The sequence below is a fragment of the Chelonoidis abingdonii genome, chromosome 22 (assembly GCF_003597395.2).
Source record: "Chelonoidis abingdonii isolate Lonesome George chromosome 22, CheloAbing_2.0, whole genome shotgun sequence".
Lineage (NCBI taxonomy): Eukaryota > Metazoa > Chordata > Testudines > Testudinidae > Chelonoidis > Chelonoidis abingdonii.
The window spans coordinates 9,187,190-9,214,898 of record NC_133790.1 but is presented as its reverse complement, the minus strand read 5'-3'; the positions used below and the strand labels follow the sequence as shown (position 1 = coordinate 9,214,898).

The 27,709-nt window shown below is 46.6% G+C and overlaps 1 protein-coding gene across 17 annotated transcripts in view; it reads left to right on the top strand.

Moving 5' to 3' along the window:
• The window catches only part of NCOR2 (nuclear receptor corepressor 2), a 428,298-nt gene that overhangs the window by 208,086 nt on the left and 192,503 nt on the right, over positions 1 to 27,709 (top strand). For 13 of the 17 annotated variants that reach the window (XM_075060010.1, XM_075060003.1, XM_075060002.1 and 10 more), the window contains exons 6-7: positions 5,002 to 5,115; positions 27,546 to 27,602. In XM_075060010.1, coding sequence (XP_074916111.1) covers positions 5,002 to 5,115; positions 27,546 to 27,602 — 171 coding nt within the window. Of the gene's footprint in view, positions 1 to 5,001; positions 5,116 to 27,153; positions 27,237 to 27,545; positions 27,603 to 27,709 lie in introns of those variants that run through there. The other 4 variants (XM_075060008.1, XM_075060007.1, XM_075060013.1 and 1 more) reach the window with 3 other exon arrangements.

Genomic DNA, 27,709 nt, shown 5'->3' with positions numbered 1-27,709 from the left:
CGCAAATAAAAATAAAAAAAAAATTGCTGGGATTTTCTTTTTTTGCAAATATTTTCTAAGCCATCCCCAAAATGCTTATTGGAAGTGCAACACTGACACCTGCTGGCAAAGGTGGAGGCGGTGGTTGCCTGTAGCTTTGCAGCACCATAGGGAGATCCAAGACTTGGCCTATTTGCCAAATCTGCTAGGTAGATTTATCATGTTAGAGAACAGTCTCCCCTGCTGAATTTTATCTGCTGTATCTCAGCCTCTTTTTCTTAGAATATTTTTTAGAAATAGATTTCCTGAGTTGGAAACCCTGTTTCATTCTGTTAAAGTTCCCGTGTTCTTGTGTATGTAGACTAATCACTGGTGGTTTCTGCCCAGGAACTAGCATGTGCCTGGATTAACATGAACATCTGTAAATGATATCTACTTCTGAATAAGGGCAACCATGCCAAAGTGTACGTCCAGACTACCCGCCGGATCGGCGGGTAGGGATTGATCTGCGGGGATCGATTATATCGTGTCTTGTATAGACGCGATATATCAATCCCCGAACACGCTCCCGTCGACTCCGGACCTCCACCAGGGCGAGCGGCAGTAGCGGCATCGATCTCATGCTGTGAGGACGGGAGGTAAATTGAAGTAAGATACGTCGACTTAATAAGGTAAGTTGCGTATCTTACATCAACCCCTCCCCGCCCCCAGTGTAGACCAGACCAAAGACTGACTAGATTCACAGAAAACTGGAGTCAAAGCTATTTCAGCTCACACCTCATGCAACTTGATAAAACGGGAGGGATCTGTGCTTGCTGCCATACATACTGCAGATTAAGTATTGTTATTACCATACCATTGTCATTGGGGAAGAGAGAGAGGTGCTGCCTTCATTTAGAAACTGATTGGCCTTAGGAGGAGAGGGAAGCTTACGCTGTCACTAATGACAGGGCTTTGTGTTGCCTTGAAGTCACTGCAATGGGATTTTCATTTTAGACGAAGAGGGAAGTTGCAGGCTAGCGGAGGGTTGGCGTGTTACCGTCAAGACTCATCCTGATTTTCTGATTGTAAAGGTCACAGTCCCAGCCTGTTTTTTTGTGGCAGACCTTTAAGATCCGTCTTTGTTCGTGTCTGAGTACCATGACCTATTTTGCTTTGCCATTTTGCACAAATTCCAGGGGAAGTGGTTGCTGGCTAATCCTACCGAGGTCATCTTTGTAATCCCAGCGAGCGCAGAGGGGAAGTAACCCCTGTCCGTGTACTGTAATTGGTGGGCCTGCAGATAATTGTACAGTATTACACCCATGGAGAGTAGAGAGACTGTAATTCTTCACTGTGTATCAGCTATAATTAGATTTTCAGGTGTGGTGGTTTTGCTTTTAAGGAGCTGGAAACATTCATTTCTTGATTTGCCATCAAATCTTCTATCTTAAACCAATTGGAACAACTTTGACCACTTGGGGAAAGTTTTTTTTTTTTTGTGGGCTGCCAAAATACCTATCAGAGTTTCTAGAGATTTTGCCCAAATCCTTTCCCTGATAGAAACTGGGGTTTTGGTTTTTTGATCATCTGAGGCTCTTGTTTCGAATTCCTGGATTTTGTAGCATTGGGGACGGTAAAGGGTTTCTTTTCTATTATGAGAATAACGCGTGCGTTTCGTTCCTCAAACCCAGCCCTGGAGCCTAACACTTGTAGACACTGGGAAAGTTCTGATCTGGATTGGACCTTTGCTGCTTGGACCCAGCTGCGTTTGGAAGCGGTTCTAGTTGAACGAAGAACTAGATGTGCAGTGTAAACCCCAGGAGAAAGTAGTTCATCAAGACACAGGTTGCTGATTTAGTTCCCAGGAGGAGTTGAACGTGTTGGTCCTGACCTGTTAAGCTTTTTAAGCGGTTTACCTTGTCTTGGTGGGGAATCACTTCTCTCTTCTGGATGCTGCTAGAGTTGTGATCAGTGGAGACAGCGGTCCCCTGGTTTAAAAAGGAGGGGGACCGGTAGTGGGGCATATTCCCAAAAGGGAATATCGAACCCACTCTTTATCCTTCAGATGCCTCAGTTACTGGGTCTTGAGATCAAACTGCAAGGCACAATATACATTTCCTCTGGCTTTGGGGCAGCGGGGTGGCTCAAAGGATAGGGATAGTTGGGGGTTGCTGTTTTTATTGTATAGATGGTGCTTTATATTTGGTGAGGATTGGAAGATCGGGTTTGAATTTAGATGGATAGACAGGACACAATTAAGGGCGCTAGGGTTTGATGCCAAGCCCTTTGAAGTTGGTGGAGAAGCCTCTTTCCTGCAGAGCTTCCCAAAAAATCACCATACCTGATTCTGGATAGCTGCCCCTCGCGCTTCTGCATGACCCGGGTTGCTATATTTTGTTGTTGTTGTTTGTTAGCTAAATTAACATCCTCAAAGCCTCTTCCAGATTCACTTCTGAGTCTTTTCACAACTCACTCTCTTCTTTTCTTATGTTTCCAAGTATGAGAACCATCCTATTGGTTCAGGAGCAGCATTTCCGATGAGTCATTTGCAAATTAATCTAAATTGCACAAATGTTCACAATTTCACTGTCCCGTTTTGCCGCACCTTGCACATAACATTCAGGGTTTCCTGGTTATTCCCCCTCTCATCTGTGTGGTTCCTCCAGCCTGTTGAAAAGATTTTGGCATTCCTCCTCACTTCATACTGGTTACGAGGATAATAATGACCCAGGATGATCTTGTACATGCAGTAGGTCGTCTGGCAGGCTGCCGTTCCTTGGGATGTTGGGAATATTTTAATGTTCGCTTTTAAAAGTTAAATAGTTACAATCACAAATGTTTCTCAGGGCATGGCAGATGTACTGTGCAGCATCACGCACTAATGTTCGTGAAACACACTTGAGTGTGCACGTATGTGCACGCTCATCTTGTTACTTTGCCTGTGCTGAGACTTCAGAATTGCCCCAGTGTGAACCCATAGCATAGATACCATGTGCATCAATGCATAATGATTTCCACTTGGGCATGCAGACCGCATTGCACTGGTGTGAAGGGGTTTGCATAGCTGCAGTGGCACCAGTGGCTGAAATGTCAGTCTAGAGAGGGCTGAAGTTGTATGTTTAGAAATCTGAGGCTCCTCTAAGATCAGTGTGATTCAGTGTTTCTGATGACAATAGATGAAATGCTATTGGAGCAGGAGGAAATCTCTTGCACTGTGTTATGTAGCTTGCCTAGGTACCTTCCTACCTCCCCTCTCTCCACGGTGCAGCACTTCAGCCCTCGTTTTGTACCCGCTGGATTTTATGCTGTGCCAGAGTTAATTTTTCTCTAGCGCTCTCCAAGGTGCATCCTCTCTGCAGCAGGGCTGCCCAAAGGCCAAGTGCCACCTGCAGGGTCCTGGAAATGTGGCTCACAGCCACCCTCTGCCTGTCTCTGCAGGACGTGATCAAGGGCAGGTTTTTATCGCTGCCGAGCTCAAACAAGCAGCTGCTTCATTTCATCTTCTGAGCATTCACATTTAGGTGACTATCAGGGTTATCCTCATTTTGCTGTTGGTAAAAGCCGTGGACGTGTCTGGGAACTTGGGCGTGGCTTTTGGGCTCCTACTGGTTGCCCAGCTGGCCCTCAGTAGATGGAGTTTGGGTACCTCACTGTACAGCCAGGGTAGGGCTGTGACTCAGAACTAAGGGAACCGCCACACCACCCTTTTCTATGTAGGACCACCGAGGAAGAGATGTCCATTCTGCTGCAATCTGTCTCCCAGGGCAGGGGAGTCTGAACTGGACACTGGCCCCTTGCTCAGCTGTGTCTAGTTTGCAGCTCTTGGTGTTGAGTTTTTACCAGATTCTGATAATTCCCTTCGTTTTATTTAACACGGAGAAGGAAAAGGGGATTTGAAAACGACCTTCCTGAGACAGGCGGTTGGTCTGTAGGTGCCCTGAAGAGAACAGCTTGCACTGCTTGTGCTGATGCCCGTAGCAGCAGTTTCTGGGTCAGTCTGATGATACTAGAATTGTATGAGGTGCCGATATTGCACTAAGTGTGTGGGGCCGTTTGACCTTGAGAAGCTGCCCCCAGTGATAATTGACACCCTGCCTCTGGGCTCCTTAGTAATATCTAATAAATACAGTAGTGAAGTTAGTCTCTGTGGCCTGCTTGCCCACTTCCCGCCTGCATCTCTGCCCTGTCTAATGATGCCGCCCTTTATGCATGGGCCGTACTGCCCTTTGAGATCCCTACATCTCCCATCTCCTGATTGGCTGAACCCCCCCTTACATCCTGCCTCTGCCGGGATGCCTGCGGCTCACTCCCGTCTGGCACTGAGTAGGAGAGCTGTGACTTCTGCCTTTCTGCTAAACTCGGTTCATCCCGGTGTTACCTTGTCCTCCCCACCCTGTTTGTCTATTTCCTCTGCCTGCAGTATCCTGTGAGCTCTTTGACGCTTTGTCTTTGATACTTGGCTGTCCAGCGCCTAGCACACGGGAGCCCTCATGCTTGACTGAGGTTCTGAGGCACTATTGTAAATAGAAAAAGAATAATAAGACGTAGCCACAGAAGGCATCTCATTCAAGTGAAGAACTAGAAACTCAGTAGTGGGATATTAAACCAAAAAAGTCCCATAATCCCTCAACTCCCTGCCCCCCCTTTAAACATAAGTGGCAAACAGTGCAGCTCCAAATTAAGACATAAACAAGGAACTTTGCTGCTCTGAGAAATGTTTTTCCTTCATGGAATTTTCATTCAGCTATTTTTTATGCGTCGCATCTGTAGTTGAGATCCACAGGCCAGATCTAAGAGGGACACTTTACCCAGTTTGTGGCCAGAAAACACCCTGGCTGAGGCAATAGGAAATTTTAAAGGGTTAGTCTCCCCTCCCCTCTGTTAGCCCTTTTGTCTTGCTGATGTCTCACAGGAAATGGTTCATGGTTACGTTTTCTATATCTGTCACAGTGCTGGAGAGAGAGAGTCTCATATGGCCAGAGTGTTTCTTTTTCTGAACCACTCACTCTTCACCCCCTCCTTCTTTTCAACCTTTCACAGCAACAGTTGGAGGAGGAAGCAGCCAAACCACCAGAGCCTGAGAAACCGATCTCACCCCCGCCTATTGAGTCCAAACATCGCAGCTTAGTGCAGATAATCTATGATGAGAACAGGGTAAGTCACTTACCGACCAGCGCTTGCTGAACTATCTGAGGTATTAACATGGCAGTTGTGTTGTGCATATGCACTCACTACTCAACTAGCTTTGCCTGTGTTATCATCAGGAAATGACTGCTTGTAACAATTGACTGGGGCCAGGCCAGTGGGGGGGAGCGGAGGGTAGGGGGGGCGGATCTGGATTTCGGCCAGTAGTACATGCCAGTGGCCTACCTGCCATGTGATCTCTTGTGGAAATGGCGAGAAATGACTGTTGGTGGATGTTGACAGCCAGAGCAAAGGGTGTTAATTGTGTAGTGTGGCTTTTTGTTGCATGTTATATTGCTGGAAGGGGTGAGGGTTTAATGTGGATAAGCCTTGGATTTGAAATGCCTAGAATGATGCCCTGGAACCTGATGCGATCAACCAACAGAACCACTCAGCGTAACATTCCCTGGGGTAAATTGGGTTCTTGAATTACTGTATGCTGACCTGTGGGATGATCCCTTAGAAACTCCTCTCCCACAGCTGGATTTGCTGGAGGGATGCTCTTTTGGCTGCTTCCTTACCCACCAATGATGACCGCCTTTCTGTGTAGCTTGTAAGCACAGTATTGAGTCTGACATGTTCAAACTTGGGTGCCTCAGACGTCCAAATCCCGAAATTAGGCACCTATATGGAAGTGGCCTGCTTCCCAGAGGGGCCTGGCGCCTGCCACTCCCATTGGTCTCATGTTTGAAAATGTTGGCCTATGCCATCTGCAGAGCACTTTGGTACCACTGGGATTATCTGAGGTTATCGCCACCATTCTGCACCTGTCTGGTGTGCGGGGTTCCCTGGGAGCTCAGTGCTGCTCCTGTATGGCGGTGTTTGGTCACGACCTCCGGTGGGGAATGTGAGACCTTTAACATTTAAACACAATCAAGCAAAGAAAACCGCTTTCCCCCCACTTCGCACACACCCTTACCCTTCAAGGTCAAGGACTCTCTCTTTCAGCCTCTCAAACACAGATACGTTGTCTCGGCTTATTGTTGTTGTAACTCTTTGCGTGTTTTTACTCTTCTGCGGTAAATGTGAGGGTATTGTGGACGTTTTTGACTTTGAATAAGGGGTCATCAGCCTGGAAACATTGAGAAAAACCTTGCATTAGTGGAACAAGTTTGCCCTTTATTTGCTGTCTGAAGAACCGCAGTGCAGGGCAGGGCCTGTGGCTTTAGCTGTGCCAAGTTCCCAACCCCTTGCGCTTGGGGAATCCAGTGCTAACTGTGAGCGTGATTATGCAAAACAGACTTAAAGAGCCTAAGGGCGGAGAGGGGATTTAAAGGACCACGTGATCTGTGTTGAACACTTTAAATGGGGCAAGGCGAATGGAAGGGAGATTGACACAAATCAGCGCTGAATCTGTGGCATTTTAACACAGCAGCAAACTTTAATAAAAGGATGTGTTGGAATTGCTGACAGTGTGTAACTCTCCTGGACTGCTAATTCATTAAACATAGCCACTGCCTGCAACTGGGGTTGAAGGAGAAATGAATCTGGCTCGGTGCTTTGCATTGACATTAGAAAATTGGGCCCTTTTGTAGATAATCAAGCACATTCATTCTAGGTGTTGGGTTTAATGGATGATTCTGCATAAAAAGAAAGTGACTAGCTGCTAATTGTTTTGAATTGTGAGTCTCTTGAATTCACTGTGAGCTGCAGAACTCCAGGTGCCTGACCTTTAAAGATTACATGCCCTGGGCACTACTCAGAGATAAAGCAATTACTTTGGCAAGGGTGACATTCTTTATAACTCATAAACACCTAGATATGCATGATGCTGTGTGGAACTGCATAAAGAGAGAGGCCAAGATTTAAAAAAATGTGTGTTCCTTCCTTGAGATGACCCAAAGGAACCTGGATTTCAGGGGGCAGGTGCGTAAGCGCTTCCTGAAAACTCTTGACCCTCTTTAAGTTCTCTCCAGCTGTGCACTCAACATAACTAGTCACTTCAGAGAATCTTGGCCAAAACCCCCACCCGAATTGCTTGGGCTTTAGGTTAAGACAAGAACACCAGGGAGTGGGAAGATAAAGAGGAGGACCACAGGATCATGTAGTCACTGAGGGGAGTAAGCTTTTCTCACAAAGGTTGGGGAAGATGGAGCACGTTGGGTGGGGTTTTGAGCACGTTGGGTTGGTTAGAACCGTGGGGCAGGGTGGATTGGTTCATTGTCTTTGTTTCCCAGTCTCGTCAGTTGGATAACTGAAACATTATACAGATGATCTGAGAAGACACTGGAGATAAGCTCAGGAAGGTTGTTCCAATGCTAGGGATCACTCTTTCAGTGTACTTGCCGGGTGCACAGTGGAAGGTATAAATGCAGTGCTTGGATTTTTGCAGCAGGAGGGGCAGGCAGAGCTGGACTGTCCATGGAACAGTGTCATCTGTTGAAAGTGCCATGACCCCATGATTCAAACCGCACTGAGTGACAATACTGCCCGTCCAGCTTGCTTGGGGCTGCTGGGGTCACTGAACTGTCCAGTGAATGGTGCTGAAAAGAATGTGAAGAACAATGTGAGTTTAAATGTGTCCTTGAGAGCAAATGGTAACAAAGAACTGGAAGCAGCTGAGCGTGATGGCTTGGCTTCAGTTCCTGGTTTGTGGTTTCACTTTGTCCGTGTTCTGCAGTTCATGCCCCAATACTGCTAATATTCATTCCTGCCCAAAACCTGGCGTTGGTTTTGCTGTGAACCTTCCCAATAGCATGTGCTTGTTCAAAACAGATGTGGATCAAACAGAGGTCAAGTCCGACTCCAGATTTCTGAATAACACACTTCTTCCACATGTAGCTCTGGTAATATCCACGTGATGCTAGGATGTTCTTCTCTTTTGAGGGATCCCATTTATTCCTGGGTAAAAAATGTAAATAAACAATCAACCTTTTTTTTGTTTTTAAAAAATAGAAGGTCCGGCAGGCTGCCAGCTTAGCGATGTGAACTGAGATCACTTGTCAGCTGCTGGGGAGTGCAGTGGTGCAGCCTCTAGAGGAGGGAACAGAACGTGTGGGATTCTACGTGCACATACATATGAATCAAATCAGTCTTGCAATTGGCGCTCTGGTAACACACAGGACAAGGGTTTGGGTTGTGTTTTTTCAGCTTCCTTCTTCCGCTGCAGCTGCTCTGAATAGGGATCGCCCAGATCCTCCTTCAGTGAGCTACCAGGAGCTTCAGCCTCTTCCCCCACTTCCCAGTGCTGTCTTTCTCTTTCATGTTGCCTGCTGCCTTTCTCGAGTGTGCATTTAACTCCCCTGGGGGCTCAGTACCAGGGAGAGGTTTACAAACTGAAGGTAACTCGGTGAAGAGCAAAACAACTTTGTGTGACAGACCCAGACCAGTTGGGTGCAGGAGTCTGGTAGAAGACAAATATACTGGCCACTGGATGAATAGTTTTCTAATCCCTGAGTGACCAGAGCAGGGGCTGCCACAGAGCAGTCAGGAACCAGCTAGAACCAATTAAGACAGGCAGGCTAATTAAGACACCTGGAGCCAATTCAGAATTTATTAGAATAAATTATGGCAGGCAGGCTAATCAGGACACCTGGATTAAAAAGGACAACAGAGACTGTGGAGATTGTCCTCTGTTTCCCCCATGCTGGCCAGTGATAAGATGAGCTGAGTGAACAGCAGGTTTGAGACTCTAGCAAAAGCGGCCAAACTGAGAGCTGCCATGAACATCTGAGGGGAGTGTAGGAACGCACAGGACCCATCAAGGCAGAGAAGGAACGTTGTCACATTTGTAAGAGCTGGAGGCATTTGGATACTGCGGTGGTGGATACAGTCTCAGAATCTGAATGAAGTAGATAGAAGTCTAGACTGTGTGTTTAATTTGTTACACTAATTCTTGATAATGAAAGGATTTACACACTGGTCCACAGAGTGTTGAGATCTCTTATTGGCCACTGATTATTAGGGTCTGCGTAGAGCTGTGTTAGTGGAGCGTGAGTGGTTGGTTTCTGGCGGTGAAAGGTGTTTCCATCACATACTTTGTAGCGGTGGGCTTACAGAGTCAACCGTAACCCCATGAAGCTGAGTTTCAAACACAGCCCTGAACACAAATGCCATTAGGTTGGTTAGGAAGGAAATCCCTGTTGATGCATGTAGCCCAATCACATCTCCCAGCTGAGATGTAGAAAGGCTACCAGTCAATTGCTGCAGAAAGCAAGGTTGCTGGGGAGCTAAGCAACTGTATTTTGATTAACGAGGGGTGGAGTGAAATGTTGTCTTTTAAGGCATAGAAAGTAGAAGGATATCCAGGCCCAAGGGTGATCCAGGCAGCCGAGACAGGCTGTTCCAGGTTGGGAGGGAAAGCTTGAATCTGCATTTGGGGTGATGATGCGTCTCTGGATCATCCGTTTGAGTTCAGGAGGAGGAAAACTAGGCACTTGTTTAAATGCCAAAGCAAGGGATTAGTGCTCCACCCCCAACTGGAGTGTCTGCTTCCCCAAGTGTGTGGGTCCCCCCTACTTACAGGTTGTGCCAGACAAGAGAGGAGAACACACGGCTAGAGATTCTAGGAAATCAAGTTAGCCAGCTATTGTGTGACCTACTTTCTTTTTGGCTATAGCTGTGGTGGTTCAAGGGTGAGTGGATTCTAATTTTAGCCTTGTGGTTCAGCGGGGAGTTGTATTTCTTCCTACCAGCGCATTGGCTAAGTGGCACAGAAGAACCCCATTGTGTGTGGGGGCATAGAATGTTGGCCAGATTGTCTGTGTCAAAGCTTTCCTCAGAATCCAGGCTCTCCTTTAACACTATTGTGCATCTCTTCCTCCCTGTGACCTGCTTTACAAGTGTGATTTGAAAGGTCTCTCTGCATAAGGGAGATTTATGAGCTTTGGCAAATTTGACCTGAGGTCCCTTTCTTACTATATGCAATGTGCTGGGCAAGTTAATCGTATTCCGGAAACGTATGGCTGTGCAGATGGGGTTAAAGAAGAAGGTAGAAAAGCACAGGGCTTTGTTCTGAGAGAACTGGCTGCATTTGCTTTTTGGGTGAGATTTTCAAAGGCATAAGTGGCAGTGGAGCGTACGGTCACCATTGACATTCATCTCGCGGCCATTTGTGCCTTTGAAAATCTCCACCTGTGTGTATTGATCCGAGATGCTTTGTCATTCCATCCTCATTGGGTGCTGGAAATTGTGCCTGCAGATTTTGCACTTGCCTCCTTTTGCGTACAAGCCCATGACATGGCATAGCTGTGCTGTGACCACCCAAACTGTGCATACAGATGTGGGCCTTGTGCCCACACATAGGGATGTCCCGTAGCCAGGTGCAGTTTTAGGGCTTGTAGATTCACACCTTGGTTTCCTGTGCAGAAAACATCCCAGCTTGCTGCACAGGAACGTCTTCACGGCTTACTGTGCTCCAGGGCTTTCAGCACCGTGTAGTGAATGTTACTATACAGCAGGCTGAGGGGCTGTGGATTCACACCCTGGTTTGCTCTGCAGAAACCCGCCATCTAGATAAGGCTCTAAATAGAAGCACGTTTGAGATGTGACCCAGCATTTTTGCAGCTACCTGAGGACCAAAGCACGAATGCACCAAGGGTGACATTTTCAGAGTTACCCAAGTCCCATTTTCAAAAGTGACAGAGGCATGTGGGAGCCTGAGTCACATACAAGTACCTTTGGAAAATGTTACTCTGGGTGTATTTACAAACTCTCCTTGGAACCCTTCTCTTGATTGACATTTGCTGCTTGATGTTCTGTGGGATTGTGCTAAGCACACAGGGCCATGGCAATCGCAGCCACCCAAGGTATGTTCATTTCACACAGTAGCATTCCCAGCTCCTTGGGCACACCACCAGGAGAGCAGTCTTCAGTTAACCAATAGAATCTGCTTCTCTAGCCATTGTAAATTGCTGCCAGAGGTTGGCGCACAGCTGGTAATTATGTAAGAGGAAAATGGGTGAACACTTGAATTAACTGTGCAAGTGATCTTCAGTCTCCCCTGTGGGAGAGAACGATGAATACAGCTTGATCCGACGCCTCTGAGGTTGTAGGAATCTCCTTAGAGTTTGTAATTAGTCCTCCTGGGCTGCATTATTGTCTCAAGGCAGCCTCCCCTGTCATTTTCACATTAAATCCCCAAAACCAGGGCACATGCACTGGGTATATTGTTAATAACGTTTTTATTCCACAAGGCTGTTTTATTCCACAAGGCTGTTCAGTGGAGATTCCACCCCCCCTCCCCCCTGCTTATATGCTTTTTTTCTGACATTGCTGGCAATTTGGCTTGACATTTCTGGCCCTGGGTAACTCTGATTTTAAGCAAAATCTCCAGGTCTCCTGTTCAGTGCTGTGTGGGTTTTTTTTCCCTGATTACTTTTTGAATAGAACTCATCACACTTTTGGTTTTGTTCATCTCTCATTTGTCAGAGTGCCCTGGAGGACGCTTTCTGGCTCCAGTCATCAATCCCTCCCATGCTGCCTCTGCAGGGGAATGCACCGTTTGTGGCTGTTAACTCTGCTCTCTGAATTCCCCATGACTGTACACGCACACAGTCACTTGCAGCCCGTTGTCAGTGCGTGCCCAAGTGTATATTTACACGATTTCAAGCAAGTCTCTGTTCATGAGGGAAATCACTGGCTCAGAGAGACTGCTCATGGGAGAGGGAAACCTCTAACTGGAATGTAGCCCAGGGTGGTGGTGACATATCATGTGAAATAAGTGTGGTGGGTCTCTGTCCTGTTCCATATTCCAGTCTATGGCATATTGTTCAGCTTGGCAGCTTTCAGACTGCCTGTTACTGACAGGAGAGGCTTAGGATTTGGATAGCTCAGTCTCCATGGCACCTCCCTTCAATCAAGATCGCATACCTTTCGAAAAAAATATGTTCTAGTTCAATTGCAAGATATGAGCTTCACGCAGAAATTGCTGGGGGAAATTCCCTGGCCTGTGCTATGTGGCTTGATGGTCCCATCTGGCCTAAAGTTCTTTGAAGCTGTGAATCCTCTACTCCTTAAAAGGCCATATCTGCACTGGAGAGAGAGAGAGAAGTTTCAAAATAGTTCCCAAGCCTGGCTAATATCTATACATTGGTTTTGGATGCAGTTTGGTCACCTTGGTGGAGCAGGCCAAGCCATGCCAGACCTTACTGGAACACCAGCTTTATGCTGGGTGAAGCAGTGACTGGCTGTGTGGACATTTTAAATGACCCTCCCTAGAGATGAGTAGGGCAGCTCAAACCTTGCTGAGAACTGCTGCTCCAGGCGGTCTGAAGGCTCTGGAAAGCATCTACCTTCGGAAGGACTTTGCTGCAACGGGAGGGCTAGAACTTACATCTCAGTAGCCCCAAGACACCAACCAGGTCAGGGCCCCATTGTTCTAGGTCCCAGCCCCTCTCTGTAATGCTCACCTCCACGTTCTCCTTCCCCATTACTGCCCCCTTCCCACCTCCATGTTCCCCTCCCCCGTTACTGCTCCTTCCCGCCCCGCGTTCCCCTCCCCTGTTTCCCTCCCTCTTTCTTCTTGAAATCCTCTGTAGAGCTGCTGGTGTGTGTAAGGAGGGAGCTACATTTACAGCACATCTCTGGGCAGCCATATACCTGCATCTCTGTCAGCTATTTCTTCCCTCTCTTGGGGCTCGGCTATTTTACCCCCATTGTTGATTCATATCTGGGGCAGAAAAGCTGCTGATTGAACTGGGGCTCTAGTTAACGCCAGGCACCTTTCTCCACTTAGCTCGGGCGCTGTGAGGCTCAACCCCTGGCTTTCCTGGCGTCACAGGGCTGTAACTGAGATTCAGCCCAGAGACTTGTCGATTTTTATCTCTCTCCTCTGAGACAGTCAGTCTCTTATCTGAGTGTCGGAGCCGTCCTTTGAAACATGGGTACATCTGCTTTCCTTTCAAGTGTTGAGCTCATCACTTCTCTCCCTTTCGGAGAGGAAGAGTTAATGTCTAGATGCTCACTGCCGCTTTTTATGTTCAGCGCGGCTGCTGTGGGGCCATGATTAACCACCGTGTCACTCAGGTTTGGATGTAAATCCCGTCATTCTCCATCGCAGGTATGGGTGCTGATGGATTGTGGCACCACTTGCCCTTTCAGGCTTTGCTGTCAGACTTTTGAAAAACGGAGCTGGATGCAGTGCAGCCAGCGGAAGCTGGCAACAATGTCTGTTTGGCTCTTGGGATTGTGTCTGTGGAAATCAATAAGATTAAATTTTAATTTGTTTTCTGTCTCAGTGCTTGTTCCTTCAGAAGGGCACTGCTATGTATTTATAGATACAACAGTGCGGTGGAAAATTGGAATTCAAAGGATTTTTTTATACTTAAAAAAAAAAAATCCTACTGCTCTTATGTCTGTATGGAATGTATTTCCCTGTCTATCCATTTGCCCTCATAAAGCATGTTCAGCATTGCTGGTTCTTCCATAAATAAATGAATAAATACACAAAAGCTTTTAATGTTCCCAAGTAGAATCTAGCCTCTTGTTATCTCTTTAGTTTCTCTGTTGCACCTGGATTAATGCATTTGCCCTTTAAAGGCCTGGGGTATGATTTTGATCCCATAGTGGTTTTACACCAGTGGACTTATTCCTGATTTATACTGGCCACTATAAATCAGGGCTACAGTGTCAATGTGCCAACCCTGTGTTAAAAACATCTGTATCAGTAGATCACCTTTTGAATAGGGCTGTCGATTAATCGCAGTTAACTCATGCGATTAACTCAAAAAATTAATCATGTTAAAAAAATTAATCATGTTTAATTGCAGTTTTAATCACTCTGTTAAACAATAGAATAACAAATATTTTGGATATTTTTCTACATTTTCAAATACATTGTATTCTGTGTTGTAATTGAAATTAAAGTGTACATTATTTTTATTACAATATCTGCACTGTAAAAATGATAAACAAAAGAAATAGTATTTTTCAATTCACCTCATACAAGTACTGTACTGCAATCTCTTTGTCATGAAAGTGCAACTTGCAAATGTAGATTTTTTTTTTTTGTGTTACATAACTGCACTCAAAAACAAAACCATGTAAAACTTCAGAGCCTGCAAGTCCACTCAGTCCTACTTCTTCTTCAGCTAATTGCTAAGACAGGTAAGTTTGTTTACATTTACAGGAGGTTATGCTGCCCTCTTCTTACTTACAATGTCACCTGAAAGTGAGAACAGGCATTTGCATGGCACTTTTGTAGCATTCCAAGGTATTTGCTTGTCAGATATGCTAAATATTCATATGTCCCTTTTCTGGAACGGTGGCCGAAGCATGGACATCTTCCATGCTGATGTCATTCGTTTAAAAAAAAAATGCGTTGATTAAATTCGTGACTGAACTTCTTGGGGAGAATCGTATGTCTCCTTCTCTGTTTTGCCTGCATTCTGGAACATATTTCATGTTATACCAGTCTCAGATGATGACCCAGCACATGTTGTTCATTTTAAGAACACTTTTGCTGCAGATTTGACAAAACACAAAGAAGACACCGATGTGAATTTCTAGATATAGCTACAGTGCTCCACCCAAGGTTTAAGAATCTGAAGTGCCTTCCAAAATCTGAGAGGGACGAGGTGCGGAGCATGCTTTCATAAGTCTTTAAAGAGCAACACTCCAATACGGGAACTACAGAACTCGAACCACCAAAAAAGAAAATCAACCTTCTGCTGGAGGCATCTGACTCAGATGATGAAAATGAACATGTGTCGGACCGCACTGCTTTGGATTGTTATCAAGCAGAACCTGTCCTCAGCATGGACGCATGTCCTCTGGAAGGGTGGTTGGAGCACAAAGGGGCATGTGAATCTCAGTGGTTTGAGCATTGGCCTCCTAAACCCAGGGTTGTGAGTTCAATCCTTGAGGGGGCCATTTAGGGATCTGGGGCAAAAAAAACAAAAAAATCTGTCAGGGACAGTACTTGGTCCTGCTGTGAAGGCAGGGGACTAGACTCAATGACCTTCTAAGAGATAGGTATATCTCTATATAATAAAGATCCTTTTATTGTTTAACAGTGCGATTAATCACAATTATTTTTTTAAATCACTTGACAGCCCTACTTTTGAACATTAAAGCTGAAAGAATTTTAAATATCTAATTTTCTTTACATCATTTATTGATGTATTTATTTTATTTTTTAAGCTCTGCTTATTTGGACAACTAAACAAAAAAAGGCTGATCGGTTTCACTTTTATTTCTGGTCAGTTTCACTCTCAGGTTCTGATGTGCTAGACAATGAGGCCAGGTTTGCCTTTCAAGTGTTACAATGGAATAGTTTAAACAGGAAAAAAAAATCTTTGATGTTTAAAAATATGAGGTAAGCATCGTTTTAGTATTACAGATGTGTTGCAAACAGCCGAAGTTCAGGTTTCAGAGTAGCAGCCGTGTTAGTCTGTATCCGCAAAAAGAACAGGAGTACTTGTGGCACCTTAGAGACTAACACATTTATTTCAGCATGAGCTTTCGTGGGCTACAGCCCACTTCATCGGATGCATAGAATGGAACACACAGACAGGAGATATTTATCATACAGAGAACATGAAAAGGTGGAAGTACCAACTGGAAGAGTCCAATCATTTGAAATGAGCTATCATCCGCAGGAGAAAAAAATCTTTGAAGTGATAATTGAGATGACCCACAGAAGGTGTGAGGAGAATTTAATAAAGGGAAATAGATTCAATTAGTGTAATGACCCAACCATTCCCAGTCTCTGTTTAAACCCAGCAACTTGGAACCTTTTGTTTTCCATCAGAGATTTAAAGCAAAATAGACTTTTGCCCTCTGTCTGTTTATTATCTTCCTCAGGGATCAGAAATTCCATGTAAGTGTGGGATTTTCTCTGTCCGCGGAGAGTCATCCCGACCAAGTGATGCTGTATCCTAGGCTTTCAGAGGGGCTAGAAGTAAGTGCGGTAACACCCAGAAGCTCTGAGGAGAGGCGCGTGAGCCATGCTATGCAGTGCTTCTGACAAATAGATGCTTTCCTATAATTGTGCGGATGACTAGACTTTATCATCACTTTCAAAGGCCTCCTTAGCCTTTTAGTTTTCACTTTAAAGTGCCTTCTGAATGGGAGATAACTTTGCAGTCTGCACCTCTGTCACTTGGTGTGATGGAGTATGACACACTCAGCTGCAGAAACCCACTTAAAATGACTAGCAAAAGGCGAGTACTTGGAGATGAGCGAGGAACAGAAATGAGTCGGTCAGTCACGCTCTGCACAGGAAATGTTGGGAGGATTATTAACACACGTCTCCAATATGACCCATTTCCCCAGTTTTCTTATGCTTGATGAGTCATTTGCAAACAGAGTTGGTTGTCTGCAGCACAGCCCATTGCAGATACGACCTGTTAGGTAGAATTCCAGTAACATTCTTTCAAACTTTCCAATTGTGCTTTTGCCGCTAGAATAGCAGTGCAGAATTCATGGTGCCCGCGATGCCTAGTTCAGGGAGTTCCCATAGGGAATGGTGTACATGCTCTTGAAAAGTTTTATTCTCTGCTGTTCAACTGTGGGACCAATTCATGGCCGCGTGAATTTCACGCATTGCATGTCCCTTTGTTTCACGAGATTGCTCGCATCACTGAGGCAACAGGAAGAATAACCCCCTTGTTGTATCAGTGCTATAAGGATTTCTTGATTCATGGAAGGGAGTTATGGCTCTCCTCTAACTCCACTCTGGCAGCTGAGATCAGACAGAAGGCTCTGACTAGCAGATCCTGGATTTGACTTTTGAGGATATCGGACCAATACTGAGGCCTGGTCAAATTGACCCAGTTATGTCACTCAGTGGTATGAAAAATCCACACCCCTGAGTGATGTAGTTAAGCTGACCTAAGTCCTCACGTAGGTGGTGCTAGGTTGATGAACAAATTCTTCTAGCTCGTGCTTCTTGGGGAGGTGGATTACCTACCCCGATGGGAGAGCCTTTCCTGTCAGCATAGGTAGCATCTACACTGAAACACTGCAGTGTTTGAAGTGTAGACAAGCCCCTGAGCTAGAGAGAAGATTGCCACCTGCTGAGTTGGCATATCCCAAGGTTTTCCTGGGAGGTTTCCAATTCAAGTTTGGGTCATGCCAAACCCTGCTTAGCTTGTGAGATGTGCCAAAATGCCATGGTGGTCTGACTCTAGATGAAATGCACCTGGAGTTGGGAGAAAATAAAAGGCTCTCTTGATGTCTAGAAATTAAAACCTTCCAGATGGGGGCCAGTATTGATAAGCGGCAGTCCCGTCCAAGCTATCTTTTAATCTTAATGCAAAAGACCGCACGTGCAAGAGAGACTTTTACATTTGAAGTAATTAAACTGTGATTATTTCTGTCTTTTGCAGGATATAGGAGTTTGATTCTGATCTGAGGTTTACACCAATCTGACTGCATGGCCTTCAGTGGAGTTACTTCTTATTTGCACCATTGTAACTGAGATCAGAATCTGTCCTGCTGCTTTAACATACATGTCTTGCTACCCAGCTTGTGGTGGCGAATTCATGATCTAAATGGCCAGGCCAGAACGTAGTTATGCAGTGAACATTTCCAGCACTGCTCTGGGTATTCTCCTTCCTTTTTAAGAGATTTGCTTGTCTCAGTGCAGGACATGCCTGATCCTGAATGAGAATGCTTACATTCTTAGGCATGGCCAGGCTTTGAGTGCTGCATTTGCTGTCTGTGAAATGTTATAAATAACCCTGAGAGCATGGTTCAGCACTGGCGGCTGTGAGTGTATATGGAACAACGGTTGGAAAACTTCCAGACAGATACCCCCTTCTAATTCCAGAATCTGGTTTCTCAAAATAACTTTGTGTTTCCTCATCTTTGGCTTCTGGTTTTTTCCCAATCTCCACCCACCCACCCCCACAAAACCCAACTTCACTAACCCCTCTGCTACACTGGGAGGTTTGGGAGTCAGAGGATGCTGTGCTGGATTGTGATCCCTACAAGAAGCTCACGTTGCCTGTAAATTGCTCTAATAGACACCCCCCTCCCCCATGCCAAGTTTCAGCAAAGAGAAAACCAGGTTTGTGTTCCCAGATTGAGGGTCCCATTGAAAACTTTTGCCATGAATATTTCTAGACCTGCATGGAGATTGTCATGGCCCTCACGGAGTTTCTTGTGTACGATGTCACCATTGTTTTCAGGAGCGGGCTTAAGGGACATAATCCTGATATTGGCAGGGGTGCCCCATCCAGCGGAGAATCGGTGAGAAACAAAAGGTTAAATTGGGGCTCGCCAGCTCAGTGTCCAGCAGGGGACAATGGTGATGTAGGAGCCCTTGAAGGTATCGGGCATCAAGCCTCCAGAAGCCATATTTGTGCTCAGAGAGAATGTACAGGCCAGTGGGACTCGGGGGAGGGGATCGATCATCCTTCCCCTGTGGAAGATGCCAAATAGGTGCTGGTGTTGATGCTGGTGCTGATGCAGCCAGAGCAAGGACTGTGACTGCGACCAGCACCTTAGATGGGTCTAAGGAGGATTTTTTTTGTGCTGTGTCCCTGTTCTTCGGGCCCCCAGGGTGAAGGACAGTCTAGTCTATAGAGAGGGAAATCAAGGAGTCCATCCGGGATGTGAAGTCTGGGAAGGCAGAGTGGGGAAGCTAGGGGCAGAGTTTCAGAGGAGGCCCATCTTCTGGGACGTAGCTGGAAATGTGAATGGATCTTGGTGCCAGTCTGTGTTAATCCACCCCAGGTTATTTGTGGTATGTCCAGCCCCAGCAGCAGCCTGAGACATGATGGCGTGTGGAACAGGACACAGCGGGGAGATGCGAAGCAAACCATGAAGCACGGTGAAGCATACCAGGAGGTTCTCGGGCTGACGAGCACTAACGCCTTTGGCAATGCCAGTTCCCAGCACTGGGAGGTGAAAAGGAAACTACTCTCTGCGCTGGGCATAACTCAGTGGGTTTTTAGCTCTCTGTTTGTGACACCCCGTTAAAGCTGTGACATGACACGTCTGTCCCACCCCAAATGGGACATAACCACGCCCACCCCCCCCAGTGACTGTGACATGGCAGAATTAGGCCTCTTTCTGGTATATTCTGGGAAGCAGCTGGCAATAAATTCTGCGCAGTCGTCGTGCTGGTTCAGCTGCGCAACGGAGGGCAGGCCATGATCACCATGCACTGTATAGCCCTGCCCTGCAGGAGGCATGTGTGCACCGGGGTCCCAGGGAGTGGAGGTGGGCAGGGCCGGTAGATGTGCAGCCTCTTGGCTCTGTTGACAAATGGGTTCTATGCTACGTAGGGACTGATTGGCCTGTCACGTGGGCCAGAATTACCAGTGTCATAACTGAAAGGGTCAGGAGGGATCCCCGAATGTGGGTAAGGCATTAGACTGGCAGTCAGGAGAGCTGGAGTCTATTTCCAACTCTGCCACTGGATGGCCTTGGGTGGGTCACTCCCCTGCTCTGTGCCTTTGTTTATCTTCCGACCCCTTGTCTACCTAGACTGTAAACACTTTGGGGCAGGGATTGTCCCTCCTTATGAGCCCTGGTCTCAGTTTGGGCCTCCCAGTGCTACAGTAAAACCCATAAATCATTTGCTCATCCCTGTATCTGGAGACCCCTAAATCCCCATGTGAAGAGCTAATGGTTTGCCATTTACTATGTCCAATCGCACCTCTCAATGTGTACTTTCCTAAAAGCATCCCACAGGAGGCTTCTCCACAGCCCTAGCAAGTTTACACTGCTCCTAAAACCGGAGTCAGTCCAATCTAGTAGAATGGCTGTGGTGTAAAAGGGAGCAAAATTCTGCCCCCGAGGTGCTAGCTTCTGTGTTGCAAATGATTCCGTTCAGGTGCTGAGCCACTGATGGATGGTGTGTCAGGAATCTGTACTGAATCTGTAAGTGGGCCATTAACTGCTTGCTGAGGAACAGTGGAGAGAATATAAAGCCAGTGTGATTTTCATTCATCACACTAAGAACAATGCCTAGATTTGCTTGTTAATGTCTTGGTGACAGAGCAGTGGAGTTTTTCTTTGTTTAAATAACACATATTCAGAACTCTGGGCTTGCTGACTTGAGTGTGAGGATGGACGCACTGTAGGATTGATCATTATGGGCTCAGTATGCTGCTGATGAAATCAATAGGGAAAAAATGCCATTGACTTCATGGGGAAGTAGCATTGAGCCCTAAGTGGAGATCCTGATCCCTGTTAGGTGCCCATAGAAGGGCACAGGAGCAGTGGAACTGGCACCATTTTGCTGCAAAGACCCCGCTAATGTGGAGGAACTCTAAGCCTCCTTTGTACACTGCCCCTTTGCCTGCCTTCCTGGACCAGGCTCTTTGTCCCTGAGCCTGCAGAATGGGAGTGTGTGCTCCTGATACTGTTCGTCTTTCAGCAGAAGTCTTATATTAGGACTGTGGGGAAACTTGGGCTAGCTAATATGTCATTAACATCTCTGCCACCCAGCTCTTGCCTCTGCCTGTGTGGTCTTTTAAATAGCTTGTTACAGTTGTGTTACAATCTGATAAATGCAGCAAGGAGCATCAGCAATTACACTGTGTGTCAAGTGTTAATCAGGGAGCTTTCGTGATAGAAGCATTGCTTCATGTCTGTGCGGCGAGGTGCTGTGCCCAGAATACTTTCCTCAGTGCTGTTACATTCTGGAGATGTGCATGTTAATCAGTTAACGCAAGAGGAACGATGTCACTCTTTTCGATTCCCAACTACGTTCTCCTGCAGTGTTTTGCTTCCGGTCGTCTCATTAAGTTGTCTAAATATGACAAGTGTGGCAGCCAAACACATTCAGCTTGATTCTGAGTTAATCTCATCATACGCCCAGGCCTTCAGCAACATCAGCCGATACAGGCGGCGTCTGATTGTGCCAGGACATCTTGCATTTGGGCACGAGGATCTGTGATAATGGGCCTTCGCAATGAAAGACTGCCTCCAGTTTTGTGGGCATGATCTTGTGCCCACAATTAATCGCACCTGTGGTTAATCAACATGACGTTTTGTACCAGGCATGCGCCGGAGTCCATGTCGGTAAGCCAATAGGTGGATGCCTAAGGAGAAATTAGTGCACGCTTATGCACAGCTCGCTACATGCCTGCGTTGCACAGCATGCTATTTGGGATTTTTCAAAGCACTCAGATTTGGCCTAACTCTGCTCCTATTGATAATCTCACCCACTGTTTTTAAACGTTCATATGTTTTTAATACTGCTGCATCAATATTCTCCAAGATCCTAGTGTTTTATAGATCTCCCAAAGACCTGAAAATTTTAGGCTCATTGGGGTTAAACTTCTAAATGTTTAATATTGACAAGTCCAGGGACAGGCTTAACTCATACAAATTAGTGAAGATGAATGCACAGCCATGGAAACACATGCAGTACTTAGCATGTGGAACTAACACGTAGTGACCTTTGTCAGATGAGTGCCCAGCCTCAGAGTGTGCAGCTCACTAATGGCATTGATTGACTCCAGTTGGCTTTTGTTGACTGGTTTGTATTAGTTACAGAACTGAGGCTTGTTTAACTTCCATTTCCTCTCCTCTTTTTTAAAAAACGAAAGAAGACCGGATATTAAATGCAATATTAAGTTGTCAGTTGGGGTGAACTGGTTTTAAGATTGAATCCTTTAAGGTTGAAACATTACATGACAGTCTCTTTAATTATGTCATCGCCTAGACTTTCTCAGACATTAGTGTAATGGTTTAGTTTTTGGAACTTCAGATACATGTGTATCTAAAGTGTATGCAGATGTAAAATCATGTAATGACTGTCTGTTCCAATGTCAGTGTGTAAGGAGCAGAATTAAAGTTGTTGCGTTTAACCATAGCTTGATGTATTTTTGGATGATATTGTTCTGCTACCGCACTGGTGAAGCAAGTTTATAATGAGATGCTACATTTAATTTCACAGGTAGGGATCTATACAACTGCAATCTATGGAGCTGTGATAGCGTTATGTGAACAGTGCTGGCTACAGAATGGTGTGAATCTAGCAGGAAGTCTACAGTACAAGCCATTGTTTCCGAACGGAAGGCATCTTGCATGGAAAAGTCCCTTTTTGGCAGTTGTCCTTTTTTATGAGTAGGGATAAATGTTTTTCTTATCACGCAGGCGATATGTTACATTCCATCGATAGTGCTTTCCAAACAGCAGCATTTGTGTTCATGGAGACGTTCCCTGGCTGTGGTCTGTAGATCACTTTCTGTTGGCCCCATGGGGCTGATGCCTCGTTTCCAGTTGTGAAATGGCAATGAAAGCAGCTAAAAATACCATATTACTGCATCAAGCTGCTTTCCCATGTAAGCAGTGGCCTGTGGGTGCCACAAGGGTGTTGTAAGGTGCGCGGGCAAGCTGGATGATCTCTCTCCAGATGTGGTGCATGCTGCGGAAAGAGTGTGCGAACCGCAGTGTTAGTGGGGATCCTAAGTCCTGTTCTGTCGTCACAGCAGTCTCTCGTAGAGTGGGAGCGCTTCCAGCTAGCATCCCACTTCCATTAGCTCGGGAGCAGAGCAGCTGTACGTGGTTAGAGGAAAAGACATTTAGAGAGGGCAGCCTTCTCCATAGTGTGTTCTTCAGCCTGATCGTTTGGCTTGTGAGGTTTCTCAGCTACCGGACTGAGCTGCTAGTGAAGCTGATTCTTTAGCTTTTAGGGTAGAACTTATACTTTTGAAGCCTAAGGGTGAGAGTTCATATCTGCCTCAAATAGCCGAGCCCAACAAGAGGAGGTTAAAGAAGCTTCGTGCACAGGAATAAATAATATATATATATTTTTTTTTTTTGCTCAAACAACATGCTGTAATCTAAGTCCCATTTAAGGCAAATTTTTGCTTTGTCTTTTCATCAAATTTATACATTCCAAGGCCAGAACGGACCATTCTGATGATTTAGTATAACACAGGCCATACTGGAGAGAGAGGTATTGCATTCCCAAATCTATGTCACAAGATACATTCTGGCAACTTCACAGATATCTAGGGACTGGCAGAATCTCCCAGCACCAAGGCACTTTCATAGAGATTTTGATGGGTGAAATGCAAGACAATTAAGCTGCATCTCTTCACTGCTCATTTTCCATTTGTAGTTAATTGAATTGCATCACTGGTAGCTGAAGTGGTCTGGGGCTGATTGGAATATAACCTGCCTTGGTGAGAACAGAAAGCAAGTGGAGATAATACAACTGACCACTGGGTGGCTTCCATGTCTGCGACATAAACCTAGTTCTGAATGCTGGCGAGGTCTATTTTGCAAATCTGTGGTGGGACAGATTGTTGGTCGTCACTTATAAAGCGCTATCACAGCCTCACCCCCACCTCTGCGACAGACTTTGAAGCACCTCCTTCCTCTATATGAAATGGTCATGTATCAAATGACCTAAACAGAAGAGACTTGGAAAAACGGGGGAAATTAGATGGGCATCTCAGGGATTTAGCTGCCCAGACATGGCCCTGCCAGTGAGAAAGTCTTGCCCCCTGCCTGACAATCACAGCCTCGCTGATCTTAGTTGTCTTGGTGGGACCTAGAGTGAAATGTGGGCCTGCATCTACCATGGCCTTAGACTAAAAGGCTTGATATCGTGGTAAGGGGACCTCGAAGTGTGTCCAATGGCTCTCTGCCAGCTAGTGCTGTGTGCAGATTATAGGCACCGCTGATTCCTAGGCATCTCTGTGCCAGTCATCAGGCAGACAAGTGTGAGCTGCAAATGCAGCAGCTACTGGATCATCTTCAGGGGATACCTAAGAAGGAGCAAATTGCAAAAATCTAGCTGGGCGTGGCTCACCTTTGAGAAGAAAGTCTGTCTGGGCATTAAGAATTGGCCTTGTCGAGCCCCATCCCAACATTATCTGTTAGCCTCTTAATTTTGAGTTCATCGATTCCTCCGCATCCTGCCTATTGTAGGTAGAGTTTTCTACTGGGCTAAATACGCAAGAAAGAGGCGACCCAAAGAGCTGTGTATTTTTTTGCAGCATGTTTCCCTTTGCTGGAACTGCATTTATTTGTGTTTGCAAACAAACTCTCTCCTTCCTCTCTCCACCTGCTGGATCCGTCAGTGAAGTCACAATCCTCCGCTTATGCCTTCACATGCTATCCCCGTGAACTGTCTTCACTGGGGGACCAGCGAGGGGAGACAATCCTTTGTTAATGAGGAGAGTGACGAGGAACCTTGTTAGAAACACACAGAGAAAATGCTAGGTGAGCGTTATCGTTAGGGGAAAAGACTGTCCTTTCCAGTGACTGGTGTTTCTGATTCATCTCTGGAACAAATACAGCCCAGGCAGGCGGCAATGCAATCTCCTCACACTGAATCCACCCACTGGCTCAGCCCAGAGCTGGATGGGCCACATCTGGGGATGTCAGGAAAGTTCATTCTCTCCCATTTTTTGGATTCTCTGACTGTCTGTCTGTGGCCTGTCTGATCCCTGACCACATGGAGAGTTGCCAGCCAGGGTGATGGGTGCGCTGAAGGTTTCTGTGATGTGGACTCAGTTCCACTAAGAACAGGCCTGCTGCACCAACTCAGTTCACAGCCGCCACTCAGTAGGCAAGGGACAATTGGAGGGGGAGGGGGAATGACACCACACCAAAGCACCTTTAAAATCTCTACATGTTTTCTTCATTTGACAGGAGTCCCTCTCCCAACCCCATCTATACTGGCTGCATAGTTTACTAGCACCGGGATGTGCTTTCAGTTAGGCCTCTTAGGCCTCGTCACTCCTGTTGTTTTATTTGCTGTACTCGAGTTGCACTAGAGACGTGAGCCAGGCTGCAGCTTGCAGCTGGTTTACTGGGTTCAGTAAATGCAGACCCGTGTGATGGCCCCACACTGCGCCAGACTAGCCTTTGAGTATCGGGGAGCCTGTGACTATTGGGGATGGGGGCGCTGGCCACTCAGAGAGAGGGTGGAAATACCAGGGCTGACTCTGCTCTCATCTCCCCCATTCCTGCTGGTGTAACCACAGATTTCAGTGAGTTGCTCCTGACCTTATGCTGGGGTGAGTGAGGTCAGAAGCAGACCCCTGTTGCATCTGGAAATTTGAGACAGGGAAGGGGGTTGAGACAGGAGCCAAGTCTCTCCTCTGCACCCAGCCAGCTGTCTGCTGCTCCTCTGCATTGCTTGGGCATTAGTGTGGTGGAGCATATCCCTGCCTCAGCTGCTCTGGGGGTATTTTTCCCTTCATCATCCCCTGGAGCAGGAAGGGGTGGGTCAGGAATATGCTTTGACTGTGTCGTTCAGCAGGCCACAGCTGTGGGGCTGTCACCCTGGCTGCCCTTGGGCTGTCTGTAGAAGAGCTCTCTTGCCCACAGACCCCTTGGGTGGGCAGCAGCTTGGCATCTTTGGGTTGGAGACTACATCACTGGGCATGGAGACGACGCATGTTCAGAACTTGGGCATCGCCTGGAGTGGGGCATGGCCAGTCTCTGTGCCATGGGGATGCCAGGAGAGAACAGATTTCCATAGCCTCACAGCTACGAGGGAGGCAGTGTGGTCTAGCGAATAGAGCACTGGACTGAGGCTGGTGAGACCTGGGTTCTATTCCTGGCTCTGCGGCGGCTGACCTTGCCCAAATCATTTCACCGCTCCATGCCTCAGTTTCCCCACCTGTAAAATGGGGATACTGATACTGACCTCCATTGTAAAGTGCTCTGAGCTTTACTGATGAAACATGCTGAGTACGAGCTGCATGATGGTGGTGGTATTACTGTGCCTGGTGAGGAATGTTCCTTTGCTGCATGATTCAGTTATATTGGGGTGATGTCAGCCGAGTTAGTTCCAAATCACAACAGTGTAAGAGGAGAATCCGCCCCTTTGCACGCACACATCCTGCAGCGCATGGAATAGTTTGAAACTCATCCTGGTTTGCTGGGAAAATTTTCTTTGGTCAGGTGAACTCCCTGGGGCTGGTTTGTGGATGACTGCAGATGCGTGCTTCTTTTTTGATCCTGGGACCAAACTTGCAGAAGTGCTTACATGCAAATCAGCTCTTCTGTGTGGGTGTGTGTGGCCCTGGTATTTGCACACCTACAATCTGCATTTGCACTTTTGAGGCTCTGCCCTGGGATGATGTAGGGAATAGAAAGTTGTAAATCTTAGGAAACATAATAAAGCCCTTGCATTTGGTGGGTGAGAGTCGAGGTGAACTGTCAGCACGGCATGTGGCACAAAACATTGTAAGTGCATCCAGCTGTGCACAGGTATCAGCTTGAGAGGGGCATGTGCTTTGCTGTCAGAGAGGGGCCGGTATCAGCCTCCTCGATCTTAATACCCCAAAAGTTGAAATCCTGATCCAAATTTGGCAAATAGGCCCTGTCTTTTTATAGTGCACTTAACGGAAACCCAGCCCTCGGGCTGCCCAGCCTCGGGAGTGTTTGAAATCCAAATCCCAAGCTTGTGGCTCTAGCCTATCGCTAGTGCTTATTGGGATGAAGCCGTGAACATGCTTCAAGAAGGATTCCCCCCTCCCCCCAACTCCAGTGTGTTTTAAAACCCAGCGGGAGCTGCACGCTGCCTATGCTCCCCACGCTAAACCCTTCTAGGCAGCAATGGAATTCCCACCGCCCACTACCTTCTAACCCTCCTGAATGCTTAAAATTCTCTGTTTTATTTAATAAGTGTGTGTAAAAATCCATCTCCCAAGCCCCTTATACTGCCCGGTGTTTTGCTTTATGTGATCAGCGCTGGGTCACTTCAGCAGCGTAAAGTGATCCAGCCTTACGGGGCGGTTAGTAATTATCATGGAGAAGCCTGGCTTTGCTAGGAAGAGAGCGTTTGACTGAACGTCTCATCTTTTATTTAGCTTCCCCCGCTCAGTGAACCCCTGGCTTTTTTCAGGCCTGTTTAATTAGTAACCACTGAGCACATGATGACACATGTTCCTGCTTTCCTAGTAAGTGCCAGGTAGTTTGGCTGGGGAGGGGGATGTGGCTTGTGCTGGGGAGGGGAGAGGGGAAACCAGCAAGGGAAGGAGCTAAGGGCAGCTCAGATGTGGTGATCACATGTTCGTGAGAGGATGAATCCTAGAAAGGGCATCTCTCTCTATCTCTGTCTGCTCCCCCTGCCGCCCCTTCGTGCTGTGCTAGTGCTGAGGTAATTCTACAGAATCCAACCGCCTGAAAAGTGAAAGAGAATTCAGTTGCTGCCGAGAGCGGCCGAAGGGCTCCTAAATGAATAAGCACTGAGGACGAGGGGACTGTTAAGGCAGCATGGAGTAGGTTCTGGCGTCTGGATTGTTTTTCTGCAGCTCTTCTAAGGACTGTGCGCGTTAAACTTAGCCAGTGGTGCCCTTTGCCTGCAGTGTTGTGTTGCGGATCTGGAAGCTTTGCTGCTTTTAATCTGTTCTTTCCCCTGGCACCTTGGGGCCGGGGGGACGTGGTGATGGCTGAGTTTAGCAGCAGTTTTTAAAAAACAAAACAAAAGGTTTTAAAAAAGCAGGGAGAAAAATGAAGCATGAGACTGAAATTGTGATCAGCAAGAGAAATAACTTCTCTTCCTATCCCCTCCCCCTTCTTCTTTGCAGAAAAAAGCAGAAGCAGCCCACAGGATCCTGGAAGGACTGGGTCCCCAAGTGGAACTGGTAAGTCTTGTCTCACAACATGGGGATTTGGAGGGCAGCCAACTTCGGAGAGGTTTTGGGAGACCAGCGCACCATCCTATGCTTAAACCATAAGGAGGAAGTGTTCT